This window comes from Sander vitreus, chromosome 13 (assembly GCF_031162955.1).
Source record: "Sander vitreus isolate 19-12246 chromosome 13, sanVit1, whole genome shotgun sequence".
NCBI lineage: Eukaryota > Metazoa > Chordata > Actinopteri > Perciformes > Percidae > Sander > Sander vitreus.
Genome location: NC_135867.1, coordinates 21,851,894 through 21,872,107, shown reverse-complemented (window position 1 = coordinate 21,872,107; position 20,214 = coordinate 21,851,894). Strand labels below are relative to the sequence as shown.

At 41.4% G+C, this 20,214-nt stretch overlaps 1 protein-coding gene across 7 annotated transcripts; it reads left to right on the top strand.

Annotated features, from left to right (window-relative positions):
- Positions 1-1,734: 1,734 nt before the first annotated feature.
- slc8a4a (solute carrier family 8 member 4a) lies at positions 1,735-19,812 on the top strand. Of its 7 annotated transcripts, none has more exons than XM_078265897.1 (8): positions 1,879-3,072; positions 3,232-3,746; positions 14,497-14,622; positions 15,661-15,677; positions 15,754-15,872; positions 16,796-16,907; positions 17,904-18,176; positions 19,433-19,812. In XM_078265897.1, exons 1-8 carry the CDS (start codon positions 1,918-1,920, stop codon positions 19,810-19,812), a joined length of 2,697 nt encoding a protein of 898 aa, XP_078122023.1. In that variant the 5' UTR covers positions 1,879-1,917. The 7 variants fall into 7 exon arrangements, with proteins under 7 accessions (XP_078122021.1, XP_078122023.1, XP_078122025.1 ...); XM_078265901.1 differs by lacking the exon at positions 15,661-15,677 and having other exon boundaries at positions 1,900-3,072; positions 3,232-3,429; positions 3,484-3,746; positions 14,497-14,603; positions 16,796-16,895; XM_078265895.1 differs by lacking the exon at positions 15,661-15,677 and having other exon boundaries at positions 1,735-3,072; positions 14,497-14,603; positions 16,796-16,895.
- The last annotated feature ends 402 nt before the right edge of the window (positions 19,813-20,214 follow it).

Sequence of the window (20,214 nt, the reverse complement as noted above, 5' to 3'; positions counted from 1 at the left end):
TTATCAAAGTAAGGTGAAAAACGTTCAGCTTGGTAGATACGTTGACCAAAAAATCCTACAGTACATTCTTCATAGAAACAAGACAGAGTATATCTCCACGCTTTTGTAACTTGTTGGCTTGTTTGCTACCTGGTGATTTTGGAGAGGAATGCATGTCACTGAACTGTGTATAACACCACTAGAACAGATGAAAATATGTAGACACCTTTTGTCTCTATAGTATTATATGAAAAAAACAAGTTTTATTCCTGCATTCCCACCAGTTGGAAAGCTTGCTTTTACCATAGAAACGTCACCCACTCAAAATTTGTGCAGGGTTGTGTGCCAGCCGAAAGCAGTATTATATTATATTATAGAAAGGAATCAATGATATCACACCACAGTGCTGTGGAATATTTCATTCTCTCTAAATTACATGAAGTACACAGTCTTGCACTTTGCTCTAATATTATGGATTTATGATTCATCATACAGCTTTGAAAGCTTTAAACTTCCATAATCAGGATATTTCTGAAATATCTGTGTTGAATAAGGATGAAACATCTTTCGAAAACCAGAGGGTCACATTTCCTGTGTGGCTGTGTTGCTTCTGCTTGTTGCTGTCCATGGTGCTGATCCTGCTGATGTTTTTGCTCACTCTGATAGGCATGTGTTGAGTTGTTGCATAATGCTGTTGCTGCCCCAACCACAATCTGTTTGTCATTTATTTATAAGCCAACAAAAAAAAATTAATTTATACATCTACTTCACCCTGAAATGTAGCCTTGATGGGAAACGTGCACTCCTGTTATGCAGGTCAGAGTGGAGATCGCAGCTTTTATCTGCTGCATGTCAATGAGAGCATGTGTAGGTATGTGTAGCATTGTCAAATCTCTTCTGCTGTAGGTATGAAACCTATTTTTGACATGAAGATGGTCTTGAAATTTTAATTAGGAAGCACCAGATGACATTTCTTGGCTTTTTTCCCCCCTCTCTGCTCACATTGATGCAGATGTTAACCCTCTGGACAGCATTAATGCTTTGCTCTTTAAATTGTTCACTAATGCTGCTGCCAAGAAAAAAAAATAGATTTTAAGCTGCCCCCTGACATAGCTTAAACAGCTTATGTTAAATGATACATTTGTAGCATTAAACAATATATTAGAGTTGAGAGGCATGCGTCAGGTCCATGAGAGACCAGGATTGTTTTTCCTTTGAATAGTCCTATAATATCTGTATCATTAGGGCTGGCTAAGATGCCTAAGAACAACTGCTCTTTTTTTGTTATACTGTCAGTGAAGGTTATTTTTGGAATCCCCTCGAACTTGACAATACATGGTGGACTGAATCACTTTTTCCCTCAATACTACAGGTGCAGAGGGTAACATTTTTACTGCTGCTTAGCACAGTGTGTGGGAGTTTGACTATGTAGTTCAATACCAATGACTCAATGATTAGTAGGTGCCAATATTTCTGGCTTTCCAAACTCGGACCAACGAAACTGTTGGATCCCACGTCATTTGCATATAAAAGAGTATGACTGTGAGTACTTCTGCGATGTTATACTTGTAATGCTTGTAGAGGTTATTTCAAGAATAGGACCCTGAATGATGAATATCTGATGTAGTGAATGTGACAATCTCATCCTCCATGCAAATGTCTTATTTTGCTGTCTTTCAGAGGTTTGGATAGACCTTTGCATGTGCTGTGGATTGAACTCCGGCACCAGAAGACTCCGAGCATTATCACGCTGCCATGTTTCTGCACAAGCGTATCCTCACTCCGCCTTGCACACCATGTATGTTCATCTCCTTTCTGCTGGTTCTGCTCCCAGGAGTCACTCATTTCTCCCAGGGAAGCGCCGAACATGATGATATTGGCAGCACACCAGCCAACTGCTCCGGTGAAGATAACTGCTCCGATGGTGTGGTGCTGCCCATGTGGAACCCCCAAAACCCTGCAGTTGGTGACAAGGTGGCACGTGCCATTGTTTACTTTGCAGCTCTCATATACATGTTCCTGGGCATGTCCATTATCGCAGACCGCTTCATGTCTTCTATCGAAGTCATCACCTCTCAGGAAAGGGAGATCACCATCAAGAAGCCCAACGGTGAAACGACGACGACTACTGTACGCGTCTGGAATGAGACGGTATCCAACCTGACTCTGATGGCACTGGGCTCATCTGCACCAGAGATCCTGCTGTCTGTCATTGAAGTGGTCGGCCATGATTTTGAGGCTGGATCTCTGGGTCCTAGCACCATTGTGGGCAGCGCTGCATTCAACATGTTCATTATCATCGCTATCTGTGTCTACGTGGTGCCAGAAAATGAAACCCGCAAGGTAAAGCACCTGCGGGTGTTTTTTGTCACTGCTGCCTGGAGCATCTTCGCCTATATCTGGCTGTATATCATCCTGTCTGTGGTCTCCCCAGGGGAGGTGGAGGTTTGGGAGGCCGTCCTCACCTTCCTCTTCTTCCCTGTGTGTGTGCTGCAAGCCTGGATTGCAGACCGGCGCCTGCTCTTCTACAAGTACGTCCATAAGCGTTATCGCGCTGACAAGACCCATGGCATTATCATAGAGTCAGAGGGAGATGCCATGTTTACTAAAATGGACTTGGAGATGGACGGCCAGGGTGTGAACTCCCACAGTCACCCCAAAGAGGCTCTGGATGGGATGCTGGAGGGGGTGGAGGAAGGTGGAGGGATGAGTGCGGAGCAAGATCAAGAGGAAGAGGCCCGGCGGGACATGGCTCGCACTCTGAAAGACTTAAAGCAAAGGCACCCGGAGAAAGACATGGAGCAGTTGATTGAGATGGCCAACTACCAAGTGCTGGTCCAACAACAGAAGAGCCGGGCCTTCTATCGTATTCAAGCCACACGCATGATGATCGGAGCTGGAAACATCTTGAAAAAGCACGCCGCTGACCAGGCCAGAAAGGTGGTGAGCTGTCATGAGGCCACTGGGCAAGAGGAAGATCCCAACACTATCTACCTGCAGTTTGAGACCTCACACTACCAGTGCTTTGAGAACTGTGGCTCACTGAAGCTGTCAGTGACCCGGCATGGGGGAGAAAGTGGCTGCACTGTGAAGGTAATAAGAAGTAATGAAACATTTTGTAAATGCTCATGGTCAATTTAAAAATCAAATGTAATTGCCTGAGGCATAACAGATGTGAATAATTCAGCATTTTATTGAAACCAAACACACTAAATATTTAATCAAGTTTCTTTCTTTGCTTGTGCCATTCAGGTGGACTACCGTACAGAGGATGCGACTGCCAATGCCGGCTCAGACTACGAGTTTGCTGAAGGCACTTTGGTCTTCAAGCCCGGTGAGACAACAAAAGAGTTCACTGTTGGCGTTATTGATGATGATATTTTTGAAGAGGATGAGCATTTCTACGTGCGCCTGAGTAATCCACGTATCGTGCATCGAGCCGAGGTCTCTGTCCTGGAGCCGAGCTCCATCACCTCCAGCAACAGCACGGTGGGCCTCTCCCAGGTTCCTCCGAAGGCAGCCCTGGGCAGCGCTCATATTGCCACGGTTACCATTTATGATGATGACCACGCTGGCATTTTTACATTCGAGAGTAACTCCATGAGGGTCAGCGAGAGCATTGGCAGCATGCAGGTGAAAGTTCACCGGACGTCCGGGGCGAGAGGGAAGGTGGCAGTGCCGTACCACACCGTCGAGGGTACCGCCAAGGCAGGAGAGGACTACGAGGAGGTGTCCGGCAAGCTGGAGTTTCAGAACGATGAGACCATGTGAGTGGCAATATTTCTTCTTTTTCTTTGATGTGATGTCTTGTTGCTTCTCATAACTTTATCAAACATCACAGCCCACACGTTGATATGTTAAACAGTCCTGCTAGATTACTGTAAGTTATCTATTCTGGTAAAGGATAAAAGGGCTATTTTTATGAGTCATAGATACGTTGGCTCTGAGAAGTTTAGATCTTTCAGAGGGATGACGTGGGAGGATAAGAGGATATAATTGTGAGGCAGATATTGAAACAATGTGGCTGATGAAAACGAAGAAGAAAACTGAAAAGAAGAAGAAGCATAGAAACAGCTTTCCATGAACGAATTAACACACAGCCCTTTGGGGTTTCTGTGGAGGTAACTGTATATGGGAGTTCATTGTAATGCAAAGCAATGGAAACTTAACTGCAGAAAACAAAGGAAGTGTATGTTAGCGACAGAGCGGAGGAAATAATATCAGGCAGGTGACTGCACAGCAGCGAGGAGAGGGATGAGGGTTGAGCAACTACTGAAACAGGTGCATGCGATAAAACCTATGGGATAATTTTAACAGAAGGATTCATGGATACACCAGCAGAGAGGCAGATAAAAAGAGCAGAAGCAAAGGTACAGAGAGAGAGAGAGAGAGAGAGAGAGAGAGAGAGAGAGAGAGAGAAAGAGAAAGAGAGAGACAGAGGTGAAAGTGTGATGTTTTTCCAGTTTTTCTCTTAAACGTTGTGTGGAAGGTTTGACTGAGTGATGAGTATACTTGTGGTGTTTGTTTTATGATGTGATGAGCAAAGAATGGCATTTATCCACAGCTGTGATTTGTGTTTTTATTTATTTAAAAAAGAATATGCCCTTAACAGTATCAAGCTCGTCACATCAAAATGATTTACAGCACACCAAAGGAACAAAATATGTCAGATGAATCCGTCTGTGTGAGGAGGAGTTCAGGCCTCGTGTGTAGGTGTATTGTGTAGGTCGGCTGAGTGGGAGGAAAGGCAGGTGAATACATGGTGTCAAAGAGAATGCAGAGCTCCCTTTTTGCCTTTTTTTTGCCTTGCAGTGCAGGTGAGATTTGAACATCATTTATCTGTGTGTGTTTGTCAGTTTGCTTGTGTTTTGTGCATTTATCTGTGTATTTGTAAGAGTGAACGTGTGTAAGTCTGTGCGCTGAATCCACTTTAAACCCCCATCAAACAAAATGTCGCTCCAAAGGGAGACTTAAAAGAGCTTCTTGAGCATTCTAAGCAATTACAGAGAGTGAAGAGGGGTTAAAGGAGTCCCAAAAGTTCTCAACACAGCGCAGGCAGCTACAGAAGCTGCGGTTAATGAGAAAGTTGTGTATAACAATGTAAAATGAGAGGCTGGCAGCTTGTATCTGCATTCAAATGGAGACTGAGCATTAGATAAAATCCTCACCTACTGAGCCAAGACTCATCTGACTGTAACAAGTTGACAGTGACACAAGCATCTGCACACTTCACATTATCTGGAGTTATGCATATCTCCACAGTCGCCGTGCAGCAGAATAGTAGGGACTGTGGAGAGCAGGCTCCAGCAGAGCAGAGACAGTTTGCTACAAGAAAACCGATGAAATGCCAAAGCTGTGCTCAGCTGCTCCTGTGCTCCTTTGAATAGCAAACAAGGACTTAAAGGGGAATGCAGGGGGTACTCTGATCATAGGTAAAAAGGTTTGACTCAGATCTTAATCAGAATTGCCAGGTCCAGTTGGGTCAAATCACAGCAGCTTACTTATCTTTTCAGCCAGCTGTATCTGTTGTCAGAAGGTTAGGGAAAGAAATTCTGCATTCATCTCTATTTGCCACATAAAGGTATTTATTTAAAGGTCCAATGTGTAATAATTTCTCCCATCTAGCGTTGAGATCATATATCGCAATCAACTCTCTCGCACCACGCAGTTCAAAGTACGTATTACAGCTACGGTAGCCTTCACGCTTCGAAAAGCCGGTCACTTGCTCTTTTCAATATCCTTTTTCTTTTTCTCGGCGAAGAAGAAGACTCCTGTTCCTGAAATTTTGATTTTGAATACGTGTGGTCCTCCATGTTTCCTTCTTCAAACTTGCCGGGCCCGGGAAGCGACGATACCCATTAGCAGCATTAGCAGCACCTGTGAGTTTATCATGTGACAGCGAAAACGCGAAAGGCGGAGCAGTATGTCCTGTATGTCCCTTACAGGCTAACATATTTCAAGATGGCGCATGAATATGGAGCGTCTACCACAGTCCATGCAAACGCAAATGTAAAATTTCAAGCCAAAAGGAATACTTGGAATTGATGTTGGTGGTAAATATTCATGAAAAGGACAAGTTTGTGAACGGGCAAACCCTAACAACTCAACACGTTACACACTAGACCTTTAAGCTGGTGTAGAGCCAACTGAGTCAAAGTTCCCCTGTTAAACAGATTTCCAAGGGCCTTAGACATTGTACAATATCACATTTAGTCCCTGCCTTATGCTACTCAGATGAGTCAGACTAAATATTGTATGAGGTTGTTTAATTTGGAGCGTTCTGTCAGTCCTGTTAAAGATGCACATGAAACCTCATTACTCTGTGTCTTTGCGTTGTCATCTTAAAGCATTTTGGCTTTTGCAGGTATGTATTCATGCATGTATTTGTGTCTTTGTGCAGATGAGTTTGCACATGCTCTGTGTTAAATGTATATTTGTGCTTCTTACTGCTCAGCAGGCTGCCAAAGTTCATCCTTCAAACAAAGCTGGCTTTTCTTACCCAAGTGTTTCCCTGGGCGTTCAGGACATAGAGCTGACGCTCGGCAGCGGCCCTCCAAGCAGCTCTGTGTGTGTGTTACTTGTTACAGTGTCTCTTGTGTTGTGTGTCTTTTTACATCCGCCTGTCCCAGTCGATGTTTGAGCATGCAGAGGAGAAAGAGTGGAGGAAGACACGTTTTTAAGCTTTTGACGGGGTGCCAAGAGGAACGGTTTCAAATCTGGGCGTGCGGTTAAATAATAATTTACCATCTAAATTCTGCACTGCAGTAAATAGATTATGATGTTCAGACACAAACCTCTGAGCCAAAATAAACAGGCTAACATAGAGAACCATTTTACATTCTGTATTCATGGATTAGAGGAAGATCTGCACAGACCGTTTGATGCTTGTGTGTAGCTTCCTCTTGTATCTGTTTTTGTTAGTGCCTCAAAATGTGTGGAACTACACACTAGTTGAGGCTGAGGTGGATAACGGGGGCAGTTACATAAGCTGAAATGAAAAAGAATGTTAGGAGATCACTTCTGAAAAAGAAAATCAATACCCTGATATTCTTTATTTCTCATGCTTAATGCAGTCAGGATCAATAACATCCTGAGCTTCCTGACCAACATGGATAAAAGTGGAGCAGCAGAGTCAGGGTTGGGTAATGTTTACAGTTTAAGTCTTTCTTAAATAGCATGCTTCCTCTGTAGACTCATCAAGGTAGAGAAAAAGATTTGCTCCATTTAAACTACACTGATTCTTCTGTTAAACGTTCATTCTCATATTAGATGCATCATATTTGATTCTAATTGTTGATATTATTACCCTAAATTTTTTTGATTTGGATTGGCAAATGATAAAAAATAAGAATGGTAAAAGAGATTAAAAAAGAAATAAAAAACATGACAATAAAAATAAATAAAAAGAATAAAAGTGATTAAAATACAACATCACATAAAAGCAAGTCAGTGTTTTAAGAAATTGATTAAAAGAGGTCACTGTTTCTGCAAGCCTTATCTCCTCAGGAAGGTCGTTCCAAAGCCGAGGGGTCCTGATGGCAAAAGCACGATCACCTTTAGATTTAAGCCTCAACTTTGGAACGGCCAGAAGGGCCCCACCTAAGGATCTTGGCTCATATGGGTTCAACATTTCCACTATGTAGCCTGGGGCAAGATGTGCTTTCAAAGTGATCAGTAAACTCTAAAAATCTATTTTAAATCAAACATGGAGCCAATGGAGAGAAGCCAGAATTGGGGTGATGTGATGTTGTCTTTCAAAGCCAGTGAGAAGCCTAGCTGCTCTGTTCTGATCTTGTTGGAGGCAGGAGAGTGACTTTTGGTTAATGCCAGAAAGGAGGGAGTTACAGTGGTTAAGTCCAAAGAAGATGAATGCGTGAATGACTTTTTTGAGTGTGAGCGCATTAGTTTAATTCTGAAGATGGCATATCATTATCAATGCCAAAAACCTTTTGTTTGCATATAAATATCCTGTACACAATAACCCAAAACACAATATAATATTCATATTTTATTTACTAGATATGAAAAACATGTTTCTTCATTGCTTTGCTTTCATATTCAGCTACATTAAAGTCTCTCTGGAGTTCCAGTATCTTGCTCAAGGACACTTCAGCATAGCAGAGACAGGCTGACACATTGGTTTAATCCATGATTCTTCAGCTGAATGACAGTGGCCCATTCAGTCATGGGTATTTGACATACTGCCATGCATTTATGCATTCTCCCTACTGGCTTTTCTTTTGTCAGGCTCTCCGGAGGGCTGGAGCCTATACCAACATTCAGAGTGCAGAAAGCAGAGATACTCTCCCAGGGTGAACATAGAGGCATACAATCACTCATACCTCATAACTGTAGGCAGTCCGGAGTCTCCAGTCCTCATGACTTACAGTATATTTCTTTTGGCTGTGGGAGGAAACTGGAGCATCCTTACCAAACCAACGCAGAATGTGGAGGAGAGGGAAACTCCAAATAAAAAGAGTCACACAGCTGCATGCTCCTTCTTTTTACAGGTTGCAGTCTCAACTGCAGAGCCTTACCACTCTTGGGCCTCAGCTGAATTCCCTCTGTTCAGCCTTACTTTAACAGGATAATCCAGCTAATTAATTCATTATTAATTAATTAATTAACAAAACATACACTTTTTTTTTGTCAATTGGCTGTCAGAAAATGTGAAAAAATAATAATCAAAAAGCACTGACACTAGGGTGCCCTGGTATCTCATCTGGTTGAACATGCGCCCCACGTACCAGCGCCACTGCTCAGACAAACATTTACATTTTACAGACCTCTAACGAAAATACAAGCTATAAATAAAAAAGGCTCAACCTCAACTGTCTGAGCAGTGGCCAGGGTTCAAGTTAAACTGCATGTCATTCCCCCTCTCTCTCATTTCCTGTATGAAATAAAGGGCAAAAATGCCCCAAAAATAATCTTACATTTTTATTGAATTTATAAAGCCAGACTTTCTAAACATGCGCTAGAGATTACGGTTGTTTCAGGTTAAACAGAGATCAATTTCCAGAGCTCAGAAAATACAGTCCTGACGTCCTTTCACATTTGTGTGTGACATATGCAATAGTAGATTATTGCTGTTACCCACTATGGCTTCTCAGAAACTATTACAGGAATGGAGACGATGATAAGAGAGATGATTAACTGTGAAATGTGGTATGTAGTAAGTGAGGGCTTTATACTGTCTTGATAAAATCATTAATAAGAGACACGGGGCTCAGAAAGCAGAATTGAATGCTGCTATTTTATCTGATTCTTACACTGACCATTTCAAACTCTGAGGCAGACATTTGGACAACAACCTTACGAATGTATCACCAATTTCAAAGGAAAGATATTCTTTGGAACTTGCTGAGATGCCACGTTGTGGTTTTACAGGGAGTTATGTGCTGGACTAATTACATAGAAGTCACTGTTTACAGTCTATATGCTAAGCTAACAAACTGCAGCTCTAGCTTAATATTTAGAGTACAGACATGAGAGGATTATGTCTCTTTTTATCTCTCAGCAAGAAAGCAAAATTCTCATAATGTTGATTTTTTTCTTTAATTAGCCCATTGGCAACAAGTCCTCCAAACCATACAACGATATAGGTAATTTATTCCTACCTTCTAATACAACCCATAGGAGCATTTCAAGCGCCCTTAGCGGTGGCAGGAAAAACGACCCACAGGAGCGTTTTCCATCCTCATACCTTAATGTAACGCTCGCGGTTTTAAACATGTCATTAACGTTGTGAAACAGTCGCAGTTTGGTTACATTTGGGCATGAAAACTACTTTGTCGAGTTTAGAAAAATATTATGGTTTTGGTTCAAATCACTACATTTGTTACGTGACTTCAATTCTGATTACTCTTGTGACACAGATCGTGACATAGTACCGTTTGTTCCTTAAATGTTAAAAAAAAGAAATTGCCGTATACTGATTTTCAAATGGGACACGAACCCAAGTCTCCTGGATGAAACTCCTCTGTTTGACCCATCCAGCACCCTTAACCTGGTTTTCACCTTACGTCCTGCTTTGCTGCCGTCATACAGGCCGCCACTATAAACGTATATATGGGTCGTAATTGCCACATAATTTAACAATAGCAATAACAATTGCGAGCCTCACTGAGCGCCATTGGACGTTGTTGCGAGTCCATTCAGAGTTCTGGCATATTCAGAATTGATTCTTAACTTTTTTTAAATTTGTGCCAGATTGTCCTCCCCCAGAAAATGCCCACATAACTCATTTGTTCAAGCAGGATTTAAAGGGGTGATAGAATGCAAAACCGATTTTACCTTGTCATAGTTGAATAATGACAGTTTGGTGGGTAAATAGGACATACATAGAACCTCAAAATCCCATTGACACCTCTTTCCTCTGCAAATCTCACAATTTGAAACTGCCTCTGAAAACGGGCAAATCTCAACAAACTCCTTATTTGGCTCTAGTCTCTATCTTTGTCACGCCCCAACATTTACATAGGCTACACCACTGATCTGAGATGAGGTAGTCTTCTGAATAGGTCGCACAGATCTCAGAAATTGTATACATTGTTCATCTGCTATTTAATCACTAAATTCTCTTCTGAGACTTTTTTGTGCGAGAAATCAACTATGTAGAGGTCAAATATGGGCCGTTTTACGAAAATGTATGGCTAATTGCAAATGTTGTCCTTAGCTTACAACGCTAGTATTCGGGGCACAGGGAAAGTAAAAACAAATCGCTATTTTGTACCACTAAAAAGGCTCAAAATATCACCTAATTTCAACGGTAGCATAATGAGGGTCCCTAAATGTTACCCGAAGCATTGAGAACTTTCTAAGTGTACAGACAGTTTATTGAAAAGATAGATTATAAAGACACTCGCGTTCTGTTTACATGCGGCCGTCGTCTTGAAAACCAGTCATGCCTTACAGCTGGCGATGCAAACTAAAATCAAAAGCAATTTGCTCAATATATCTGAAATAATCGCACTCTGCATGTCTAGTGTATTTACTCAGTGGATAATTGTCCATCTGGTCCCTCCGGTCTGGGTCGCCGTCTCCAATTTATTTTCAGGACATGGAAAAAAGTTTCAAGTACAGCCCTGTTCATCAGAGAGGGGAAATCTTCAGACTGTACAAAACACTGCGTCTCTTGGGTGTCGCGACGCAACAGGTCCCACTCCGTGCAAAACAGACACTCCTGTTCGGTGGCCATAGCTTCACAATGTCCGCAGGTACACCACCAGTTTCCCGAAGTACGAGGCTGTGTTGCGGCATTGACTACCGATAGTTCTCTCTCTCTCGTAGCCCTTTCACGGAGCTCCCGCAGCTCTTCGTTCAATAAACTGTCTGTACACTTACAAAGTTCTCAATGCTTCGGTTAACATTTAGGGACCCTCATTATGCTACCTTTGAAGTTTGGTGATATTTTGAGCCTTTTTAGTGGGATAAATAGCGATTTGTTTTTACTTTCCCTGTGCCCCGAATACTAGCGTTGTAAGCTAATCAGCGGTCAGCGCTAGCTTGTTTCAAGCTACAAACACATTCGATTAGCATGAAAACATGTCCCAGAGAGCAATCGAGTGGGTACACATCTGTTAATAACCCCTAGGTTTGTTTTGAGCCGGAATTGTCCTTTAAATTGAAATCGGACAAAAGTGTTAGCTTTGTAAGACCTTGGGGTAGCTGTGATTTACATGCCGTGATGAAATTCAAACTGTAAATATACAATAGTTACGCTGGCAGCTGGGAGCGGAGCCCTGAGCCCCGCTAGTCCAGTAACCCAGAAACTGTGACTTCCCCCTAGGTATGGAGCCCAGCAGGCTCCCACTTTCTCGTCAGACTGTCTGGAGCTCCTGAAGTCATACACGTCTTACCAAATTTGCATTCAGCCATCAATTTTTGTAAAACGGCCCATATTTGAGCTTTTATAGTTGATTTCTCGCATAAAAAAGTCTCAGAAGTGAATTTAATAATGAAATAGCAGACAAACAATGTATAACGTTGCAGTGTCTGAAATATGAGACCTGCTGTCTCGTCTCCAATGTATGTGTATGTGGTTCCTCAACCAATCAGCGCGCAGCTCATCTAAATATTCATGAGCATACCATATTTGGAAGAAAAGCTGTCGTTCCAAATAAAGACATTCCACAGGGATGCATAAGAGCCAAAAGAATAGCACCTGGGACATTTTCAGCCCAACCAATGTTACGTACCCTATTAGGAGACCTTAAGGAACAGTGTAAAATACCCTATATAATCATTCTATCACACCTTTAAGACTTCTATTTACATTTATTATGGTGGCGCCCTCTAACGACCATACTAATTATGATGGGAGCAAAGCAGAAAGTAAGGTGACGAAGTAAAAGAGTGCCAAAGTAAGGAGGGATGGGTCAAACAAACGCAGGCTTTTCACTCAGGAGACCAGGGTTCCTGTCCCGTTTGAAAAGTATACGTCAATTTTTTTTTAGCTTTATGCATCACGTGCGTAACTGGAAGTAAGTAACGTCTGATTTGAACCCAAACCATGATCTTTTTTTTAACTTAACCAAGTAGTTTTTGTGCCTAAACGTAACAAACTGCAACCGTTTCACATTAACAACGATGTTACATTCTATGGTTTAGATATGAGGACGGAAAACGCTCTCATGTGACGTATTTCCTGCCACTGCTAGGGGCGCTAATTTATGAAACACTCCTGTGGGTCGTTTTAGAGGGTAGGTATAAATAACCTATATCGTCGTATGGTTTGGAGGACTTGTTAGATTATTAAGTCTACAGTGTTCAACTTCTACCTTCACCATATTAGCATCACATGTTGACTCATAACTTACTTGAGTTTTGATTTATACTTTTGTTATTCCATTGAACCAGAATGTTTTTTTTTTGGTTGTACTTAGGGTTCAACCAGCTAAAAAACAAACTTACTTGAAAGATGTATTCATAAAAGTAATCAGTTACACTTTACTTGAAGGTATCTACATAAGAGTGACATGACACTATCATGAACGTGTCATAAACATTATAAACAAGTCATAAACATTTATGACATAACGCTTCTTTAAGTAAGTGTCATTTGGTTTTTGTCATGACAAGTTATGCTTATGGTTAGGGTTAGGGTTCATGTGTCATGACTGTGTCATGACATGTCATGTCACTTTGTGACCAACTAATCTCACCTCAGTCTTGTTTAACAATCTATTTTTTAATCTGTAGTCAGTTTTGATTTATTCATCTTTTGTGTTATTATCGCCCACCTTTTGTCTGAATGAGTGCAAATGAGCGTTAGACTCTGGCAGAGGTTGAGATTTAAATTTCCACCTCAACCTCAACCAATCAGCCTAATGCAGTGTGTGAATCTACTCCCCGCTGTTTTTTGACAGCCTTTTTTATTTATAGCTTGTATTTTTGTTAGAGGTCTGTAAAATGTAAATGTTTGTCTGATCCCTGCCAGTTTTTCCTGCGCACTTCATACCCTAAAGCAGGACAAACAGTATTACTTTCAGCACAAGTGTGATGTAATATCAAAATGGCTGCTACGTGAATAATCCATAGCAACTGAATCACCATATAAACGTACTGTGTCCCTTAACATATCACACTGGAAATAACATCTTGTTTAAAAGATAAACTTCCATTGTAAGGACTCTAGGCTATACTGCGATTCCCTTTGCTCCCACTAGCATGACTTTCCTTGACATAAAACAGCAGATGACGTATCATTCATCTTTAAAATAAACTTCTTTTCTTCTGTGAGCAAAAAGCTCTTCCAGCGTGTTGTCGAATCCTGAGTGTACATGAGTAGACAGAAATAGACAGCCGCCCACATATCATTAGGGAGATGTAGGGAGAGCGAGAGAAAGACTCACTGTGACAGTGTAGGAGAATGAAGCGGGCTGAGGCAAATATGTCGGTCACAGTTTGACACCACATCCTCACGTGTTTTCGTAGCACTCAGATTTAACAGCGCAAGCTGTTATTTCTAGATATGTCCTAAGAGTTTGCTTAAACCTGCATGGATACCTAGATAGGTGGCGCTTAATTTCCACTGAGAACAAGATAATTATTTAATTTCCCATGACTTATAACTTGAAGTGTGTGGGAGGGGTGTGGGCTATCTCACTTTATTCCTCTTGTGCTCTAATGGCATTAATGGTGTAGAAGGAGTCCGCCCTCTTGTGGGGTGCTGGGAAAATATTATTATTTCATGTTGCATAGTGTTCTGTATATTGGTTAATTTGTTAACAATTCTCGAGCTTCCATCTTCTTATCTAACATCTCTGTTTCATGATTCATTGTGTAGGCAGTCTACCTCTTGGCTACACTGTTTGTATTCGTACAAAAGTTTGGGCTTAGCATAAAAAAACTGCTCTCACTGGTTGCCAGGGATCAATTTTGTATTTAATTTAGGCAACAAACGCATACTTTAGGTTAACATATAGCTGCTGTCATTTCCTAAATAATGCTAATTTATTAATTCATGCATTTCTGTTTGGCTCCATCCTGTCCATCCTGTCCCTCCGCTTTCAGGAAGTTGCTGAATGTGAAGGTGATCGATGACGAGGAGTACGAGAAGAACAAGACTTTCACGATTGTGTTGGAGGAGCCCATCCTGCTGGATGTGGGACAGAGACACGGTGAGCTGAGGACACAGCTGCATGCTACAGCAGCAGAGTGATGTTCCTCCTTATTTATGGCTGGAAATGCATTTTACTTTGCATACACTGTCATTCATATTTTATTTAAATTCTTGGGCTAGTGCAGTTTATATTCATCGATACAAATTCCTCTTGACTCTGTGGCAACTCTAAGGTCTAAGGTGTGAAATGTTAAGTCCCTTTGGTGCATATATCTGCACTTTATGCTGGAGGACTCGCGGTTTAATCGTTGCACTTTAAAATAGCTTGGGTTTAAGCAGTTAGATCAGGCTTACATCTGAAAGGGACAATGGAGTTATTCATAATATGTGCATTTTTCGACATACACACCACTGGTTGACTCAGGGAGGGTCTGCCCCTCCCTTGGGGCTCCCATGTTCGAAACAAATGCAGCAAAAGTGCTCTTTTGGATGTCGTTAAGGGTAGATCAAACATGATAAAGTGCCCTCTAGGGTGGCCTTAAAATTGAGAAAATGGGATGCAGTGTCATATAGGCTGCCTTACATTCTGCACACTGTTGCCCCATCACATACAGCTGGTGCTCTTTTTATTTCTTTTGCCCATGCCCCTCAGACAGCCTGAGTCTGCCACTGGCACTAACATTTACTGTAATGACAATATTGCAAAAGAAAATAGAAACATAATTGATTTCAGATTTGGCAATTTGTTATTTTAATATTGCGCATTTTTGCTCAATTTTGTGGGGGTTTTGCAATAAAATTTGATTATTGATTTTATAACAAGCATGCTCACACCACAAGATCTCCAAAGTCAACATTGTTACAGTGACGAAATAATCTAACTCGCTTAGGTCATACAGGACTTCTTGGATGCATACAAACAAAAAGCATTTTTAAAATGATCAAAAACTAAAATGGAATATATAAAGGTCTGCCTGGTTTTATAAAACTACCTCAAATTAATCCAATAATTAGAATGTTTGTGTCCCGTGCATAGCAAATGTTTTACCATAAATTCTAATGCCACGTGTGCCCCTTAATATGCTTAATTCTCATGTAAGCAGTACGCATGGAAGACTGGGTTTCATTATCCGTAGATACAGTATCTTAGTTTGTAGCAATGTGGGAAATACTGGCTGATAGTTTACACACCTGTCCCTCTGCCGCAGGAGACACCAACGATAACAAGACAGCAGTGGGACCGGAAGACGTGTCAAAGATGGGGTGCCCCTGTCTGGGTGAGCACACCAAGCTGGAGGTGGTAATTGAGGAGTCCTATGAATTCAAGGTAACTCCAAATAAGCAGCTTTTTCCATCAGAGCCACACTCACCTATCCCACTGATGTTCACATATTTTAGAACTTAAACAAGCTGCTTTGGGTGGATGAATGCCAATATTTAATATGTTCTTACAAGATTTACATGCTCTCTTTCTACCATCACAGCAGTTCTTTGGACTTCAGAGAGGATGTCAAGACCTTCAAATCCTTAAACTAATTTATAGACACTATGAGAGTTCATGAACAAACCAAATAACATGACATTTAAGAATAGTTCTCTATTCATTGTCCTGACTTAAAACTCAAAAAAACATTGGATCCCACATTTTCCACAATGCAACTTGAGAGTGTCTTCATCCACATTAGACCCTCCCTGCCTGTCTGTCATATTCCACACCACCTGTTTGTCTCTCTCATTTTGCAGGCTTTCAGTTACAAATGTGTACTCTGCAAACTCAAACTAAGATAACCCTGATGACATCACTATGACATCATCCAGGTTATTTTCTCAGACTTAAAAAAAAACTCCTGTCAGAGCCATTTTCGTTTTGTGTAGTAATCTTTTTGAAAGGTAAACTGATCTTCATGAATAAAATTAGTGGTGTACCCCTTTAAGATGTAACATGATATTGCACTCAGGGTTCCAGTGTGAGGTGCTGATACTAACGGCTCCACTTTCCGCACTGGTGTAAAGCAGCTTCATGCTGCCGACGTGCCTTTTTCCTGAGGGATAGTGGGGTTTTGTGCTCCCCTTCAACTGTTTTGGTGACTAACTGTGCACCACAGTAGGTAGAGTGACACAGTTAATGCACCTTAATTCACCACATCGGCGTCCCTGGTCTCATATGACAGTGTTAAGATTATATTGATACTGTGTATCACAAACTTGTCCTTTTGCATTTGCTTTCTTTGTCCTTGTGGCTGTCTGCAGAGCACAGTGGACAAGCTGATCAAGAAGACGAACCTGGCCCTGGTGGTGGGGAGCAGCAGCTGGAGGGAGCAGTTTGTTAGTGCTGTCACTGTCAGCGCAGGTGAGTCGCAGCGTCGTGAAATGTCTCATTTATTCATTCCTCTGAGACCAAACCTGTGGAAGAGTAAGTCTGCAGGCTGGATCTGGCCCACCAGCTGCTTCTCACCTTCCTCACTGTTGTGCTGTTGTTGTTTTATTAGATACTTCTTTAATAAAATCCCAAATGCTCCAGTTTGACACTGGCTGCATTTTAAAAACAAAAAGCCTAATTTAATAGATAGTGAATGAAAGAGCTTACATAAACCTGTTTTAATATATTTTGGCAATTTCATGCTTTTTTGCTGCTCCCTTTTAATCCAGACAGTTTATTAAAAATGCATGATGTGGTGAATTCCTCATGTGGCTCACTGTAAGAACTAAACTGGCCAGCTCTGCCTGGACAATTAATGGCTCTGAAGAATTTATGTACATGTATGTGGAATGGTGAACCCTTTTTATTTTGTCCTTTAAAAAGCTATTCACTTGGCTTTGTGAACCTTTTAGATCTGCACTAGTGCACAAAGCATTTGGGCTAAAAGCTGATTTAGACTCCAGAGATGTGTCATTCTGTTAATACGCTCTTTTCTCTCAGTTTCCCTCTCTGGATGAGTTCACTCAGATTTTCATGCAAATATAAATAGAGAGTATGCTTCCTGCCTATATGTATGTCTCAATCAATGAGTCATAGCTATATTGAGATTGAATGTAATGATATGAAAAGGTTAGCTCCCACACATTTGTCAAATGGCTTAAAGAGGTTGGTATCGTCTTTTCTGGATTTTGCTGTCAGACATGTTATCTAAGTCTGATTAAAGCATGAAGCTAGAACTATTTACTGTTTCATGATTTAATATATTTCTGAACTGAGATTTCATGTTACAGCTGGATCTACTTGACATCTAATTTTCTGGTCTGATTCAGTTTTGTATACTGCGGTATATGGTCTTCAGATAGTCCACAGAGAAGGCAGACGCAGCAAGTCTTTGTGCGCATTTTGCAGGCCTTAATGCATGTATTCTGTCTCTGCCAGGTGACGATGATGAGGAAGAGAGCGGGGAGGAACGCTTGCCATCCTGCTTTGATTACATCATGCACTTCCTGACAGTTTTTTGGAAAGTCCTCTTCGCTTTTGTCCCACCCACTGAGTACTGGAACGGCTGGGCCTGTTTCTTCGTGTCCATTTCCCTCATCGGCGCTCTGACAGCTGTGACCGGGGACTTAGCCTCTCATTTCGGCTGCACCGTCGGTCTCAAAGACTCGGTCACCGCTGTGGTGTTCGTGGCCCTAGGCACCTCTGTTCCAGGTGGGCGTCTGTGGTGTCTATCGGCTCTAACAGCAGACCTGTCCTGGGTTTCCTCTGGGGTTGTGCGTGTAGTGGAAGCAGCTGCTTGGGAAGACTTGTGTAACCTCTGCCTCCGCCTGTGCTGTCAGAGTAATTCTCTCCTGAGCTCTTGTCTTGATCATTAACAAGCTGTAAACAACAAAAGACTGGTTCACTTGTTATTCTCAGTGTGCTGCCTAATTGTATTCTCCCTTCACTAAGTCCTAAACACTGCCACAGAGAGGCACAAATGAGAATATGGAAATAAGGCTTCGACAGGTCACTGAGCTCAGTAAGCCCCACGCACTCCTTTAAGTTGGCAAATCCTAGGACTCGCCCTACAAGAATGGGTTAGAAGGCAATTATCAGGAAGTTAAAGTATCAACAGGTAGTGGCAGTATGAGCCTACGTTATACTTTCATTTTGGTGGGCAGAGAGTTTAAGATACATTTTCTTTTCTTTTTTTTTACATTACATTCTTACATTTGTAGTGATTTACTTTCATATACTAATGCATATCTGTGCTTTAGAAAGTGACTGTGACTGGCTTTAAATAATATTTATATTCCAGTTTAATGTGTAACGGTTGCTCAAAGATAAATGTTGTACATGGAGAGGTTTGTAAGGTGGGTTATTGTAAAAACTCTTTTTATTATTAACATTTCAAGCTGCAGACTTGAGAGCTTATTATAAAGTAAAACACCTATAACTAACGATTACCAAAGTTTAATTGCATTATTACTGAATAGAAAAGACACCAGTCAAAGGAATTCTCAACCTAAAACATGTTCTTGTTTATGGTCTCTAACTTGTCTATAAAGCATAAACAAAGTATTTATTAATCATTAATAAAGCCACAGTGGGGTGTTAGGACACTAATCATGAACTGCAACATTCCTGGTTTGAATCAGTTTGGGGACCTTTGTTGTCCATTTCTCTTTACTACCGCATCTAATAAAGGCATAAAATGCCTTTTTATAAACATTTATCTAAAGGGTGCCTTATTATAAATTATTTTTACCACGAAAAAAAACTTTTAAGCACCATATCTCTTGGCTTATTTTAAGATGATTAAATTGTATATTGCATGCAGTTAAATACCTGTAATTGTAGTCCTGGTGGTTGTTGCACACCACTGATCTCCATCAGTTGCTGACTTGCACAAATTCTCTTTTTTTCTCTCGTTTTCTATTTTTGTCATTATAATTATATTATTCATATCTCTCTTTCGTGTACAGATACATTTGCGAGTAAAGTGGCTGCGATCCAGGACCAATATGCTGACGCCTCCATCGGCAACGTGACGGGCAGCAACGCAGTCAATGTGTTCCTGGGCATCGGGGTGGCGTGGACCATCGCGTCCGTTTACTGGAAGACCAAAGGCCAGGTGTTCAAGGTGAACCCAGGCTCCCTTGCCTTTTCCGTCACCGTCTTCACCATCATGGCGCTGGTGTGTGTGGTGGTGCTGCTCTACCGCCGGCGTCCCAGCGTGGCAGGTGGAGAGCTCGGGGGCCCACGGACACCCAAGCTCCTCACCTTCTTCATGTTCCTCTCCCTCTGGTTCCTCTACATCCTGTTGTCCTCCCTGGAGGCTTACTGCCATTTGCCTGGCTTCTGAGACAGAGGGCGACACACAGACACAGCTCCTCTTCTTGTTTTTACAGTGTACTTGAATGTGTTTTCGCTCTGTTTTTGTCTATTTTCACAAAGGTTTATAACTATTTGTATCATTAGTTATTATTGATAATGCGCAATATTTGATTGACTTTGAATCTTTGGACTTTGGAACTTTGTTACCACCCACTATGCTGTGAAGTTTAGCTTTAGCCACTGACATTAACCCTCTTCTCAACTTTTATCCTTTTTTTGAAACGCTATGTTCCACTGGACATTTATCCAATCATTGCTATCAGCATAAATCACATCAAACCTTCTGTCACTTGAAATGTAAAACTTCTGTGTGGACAATTATTTGAGTGTTTAAGTGTTAAGAAAACACAAGATTAAAGCAGTATTTTGA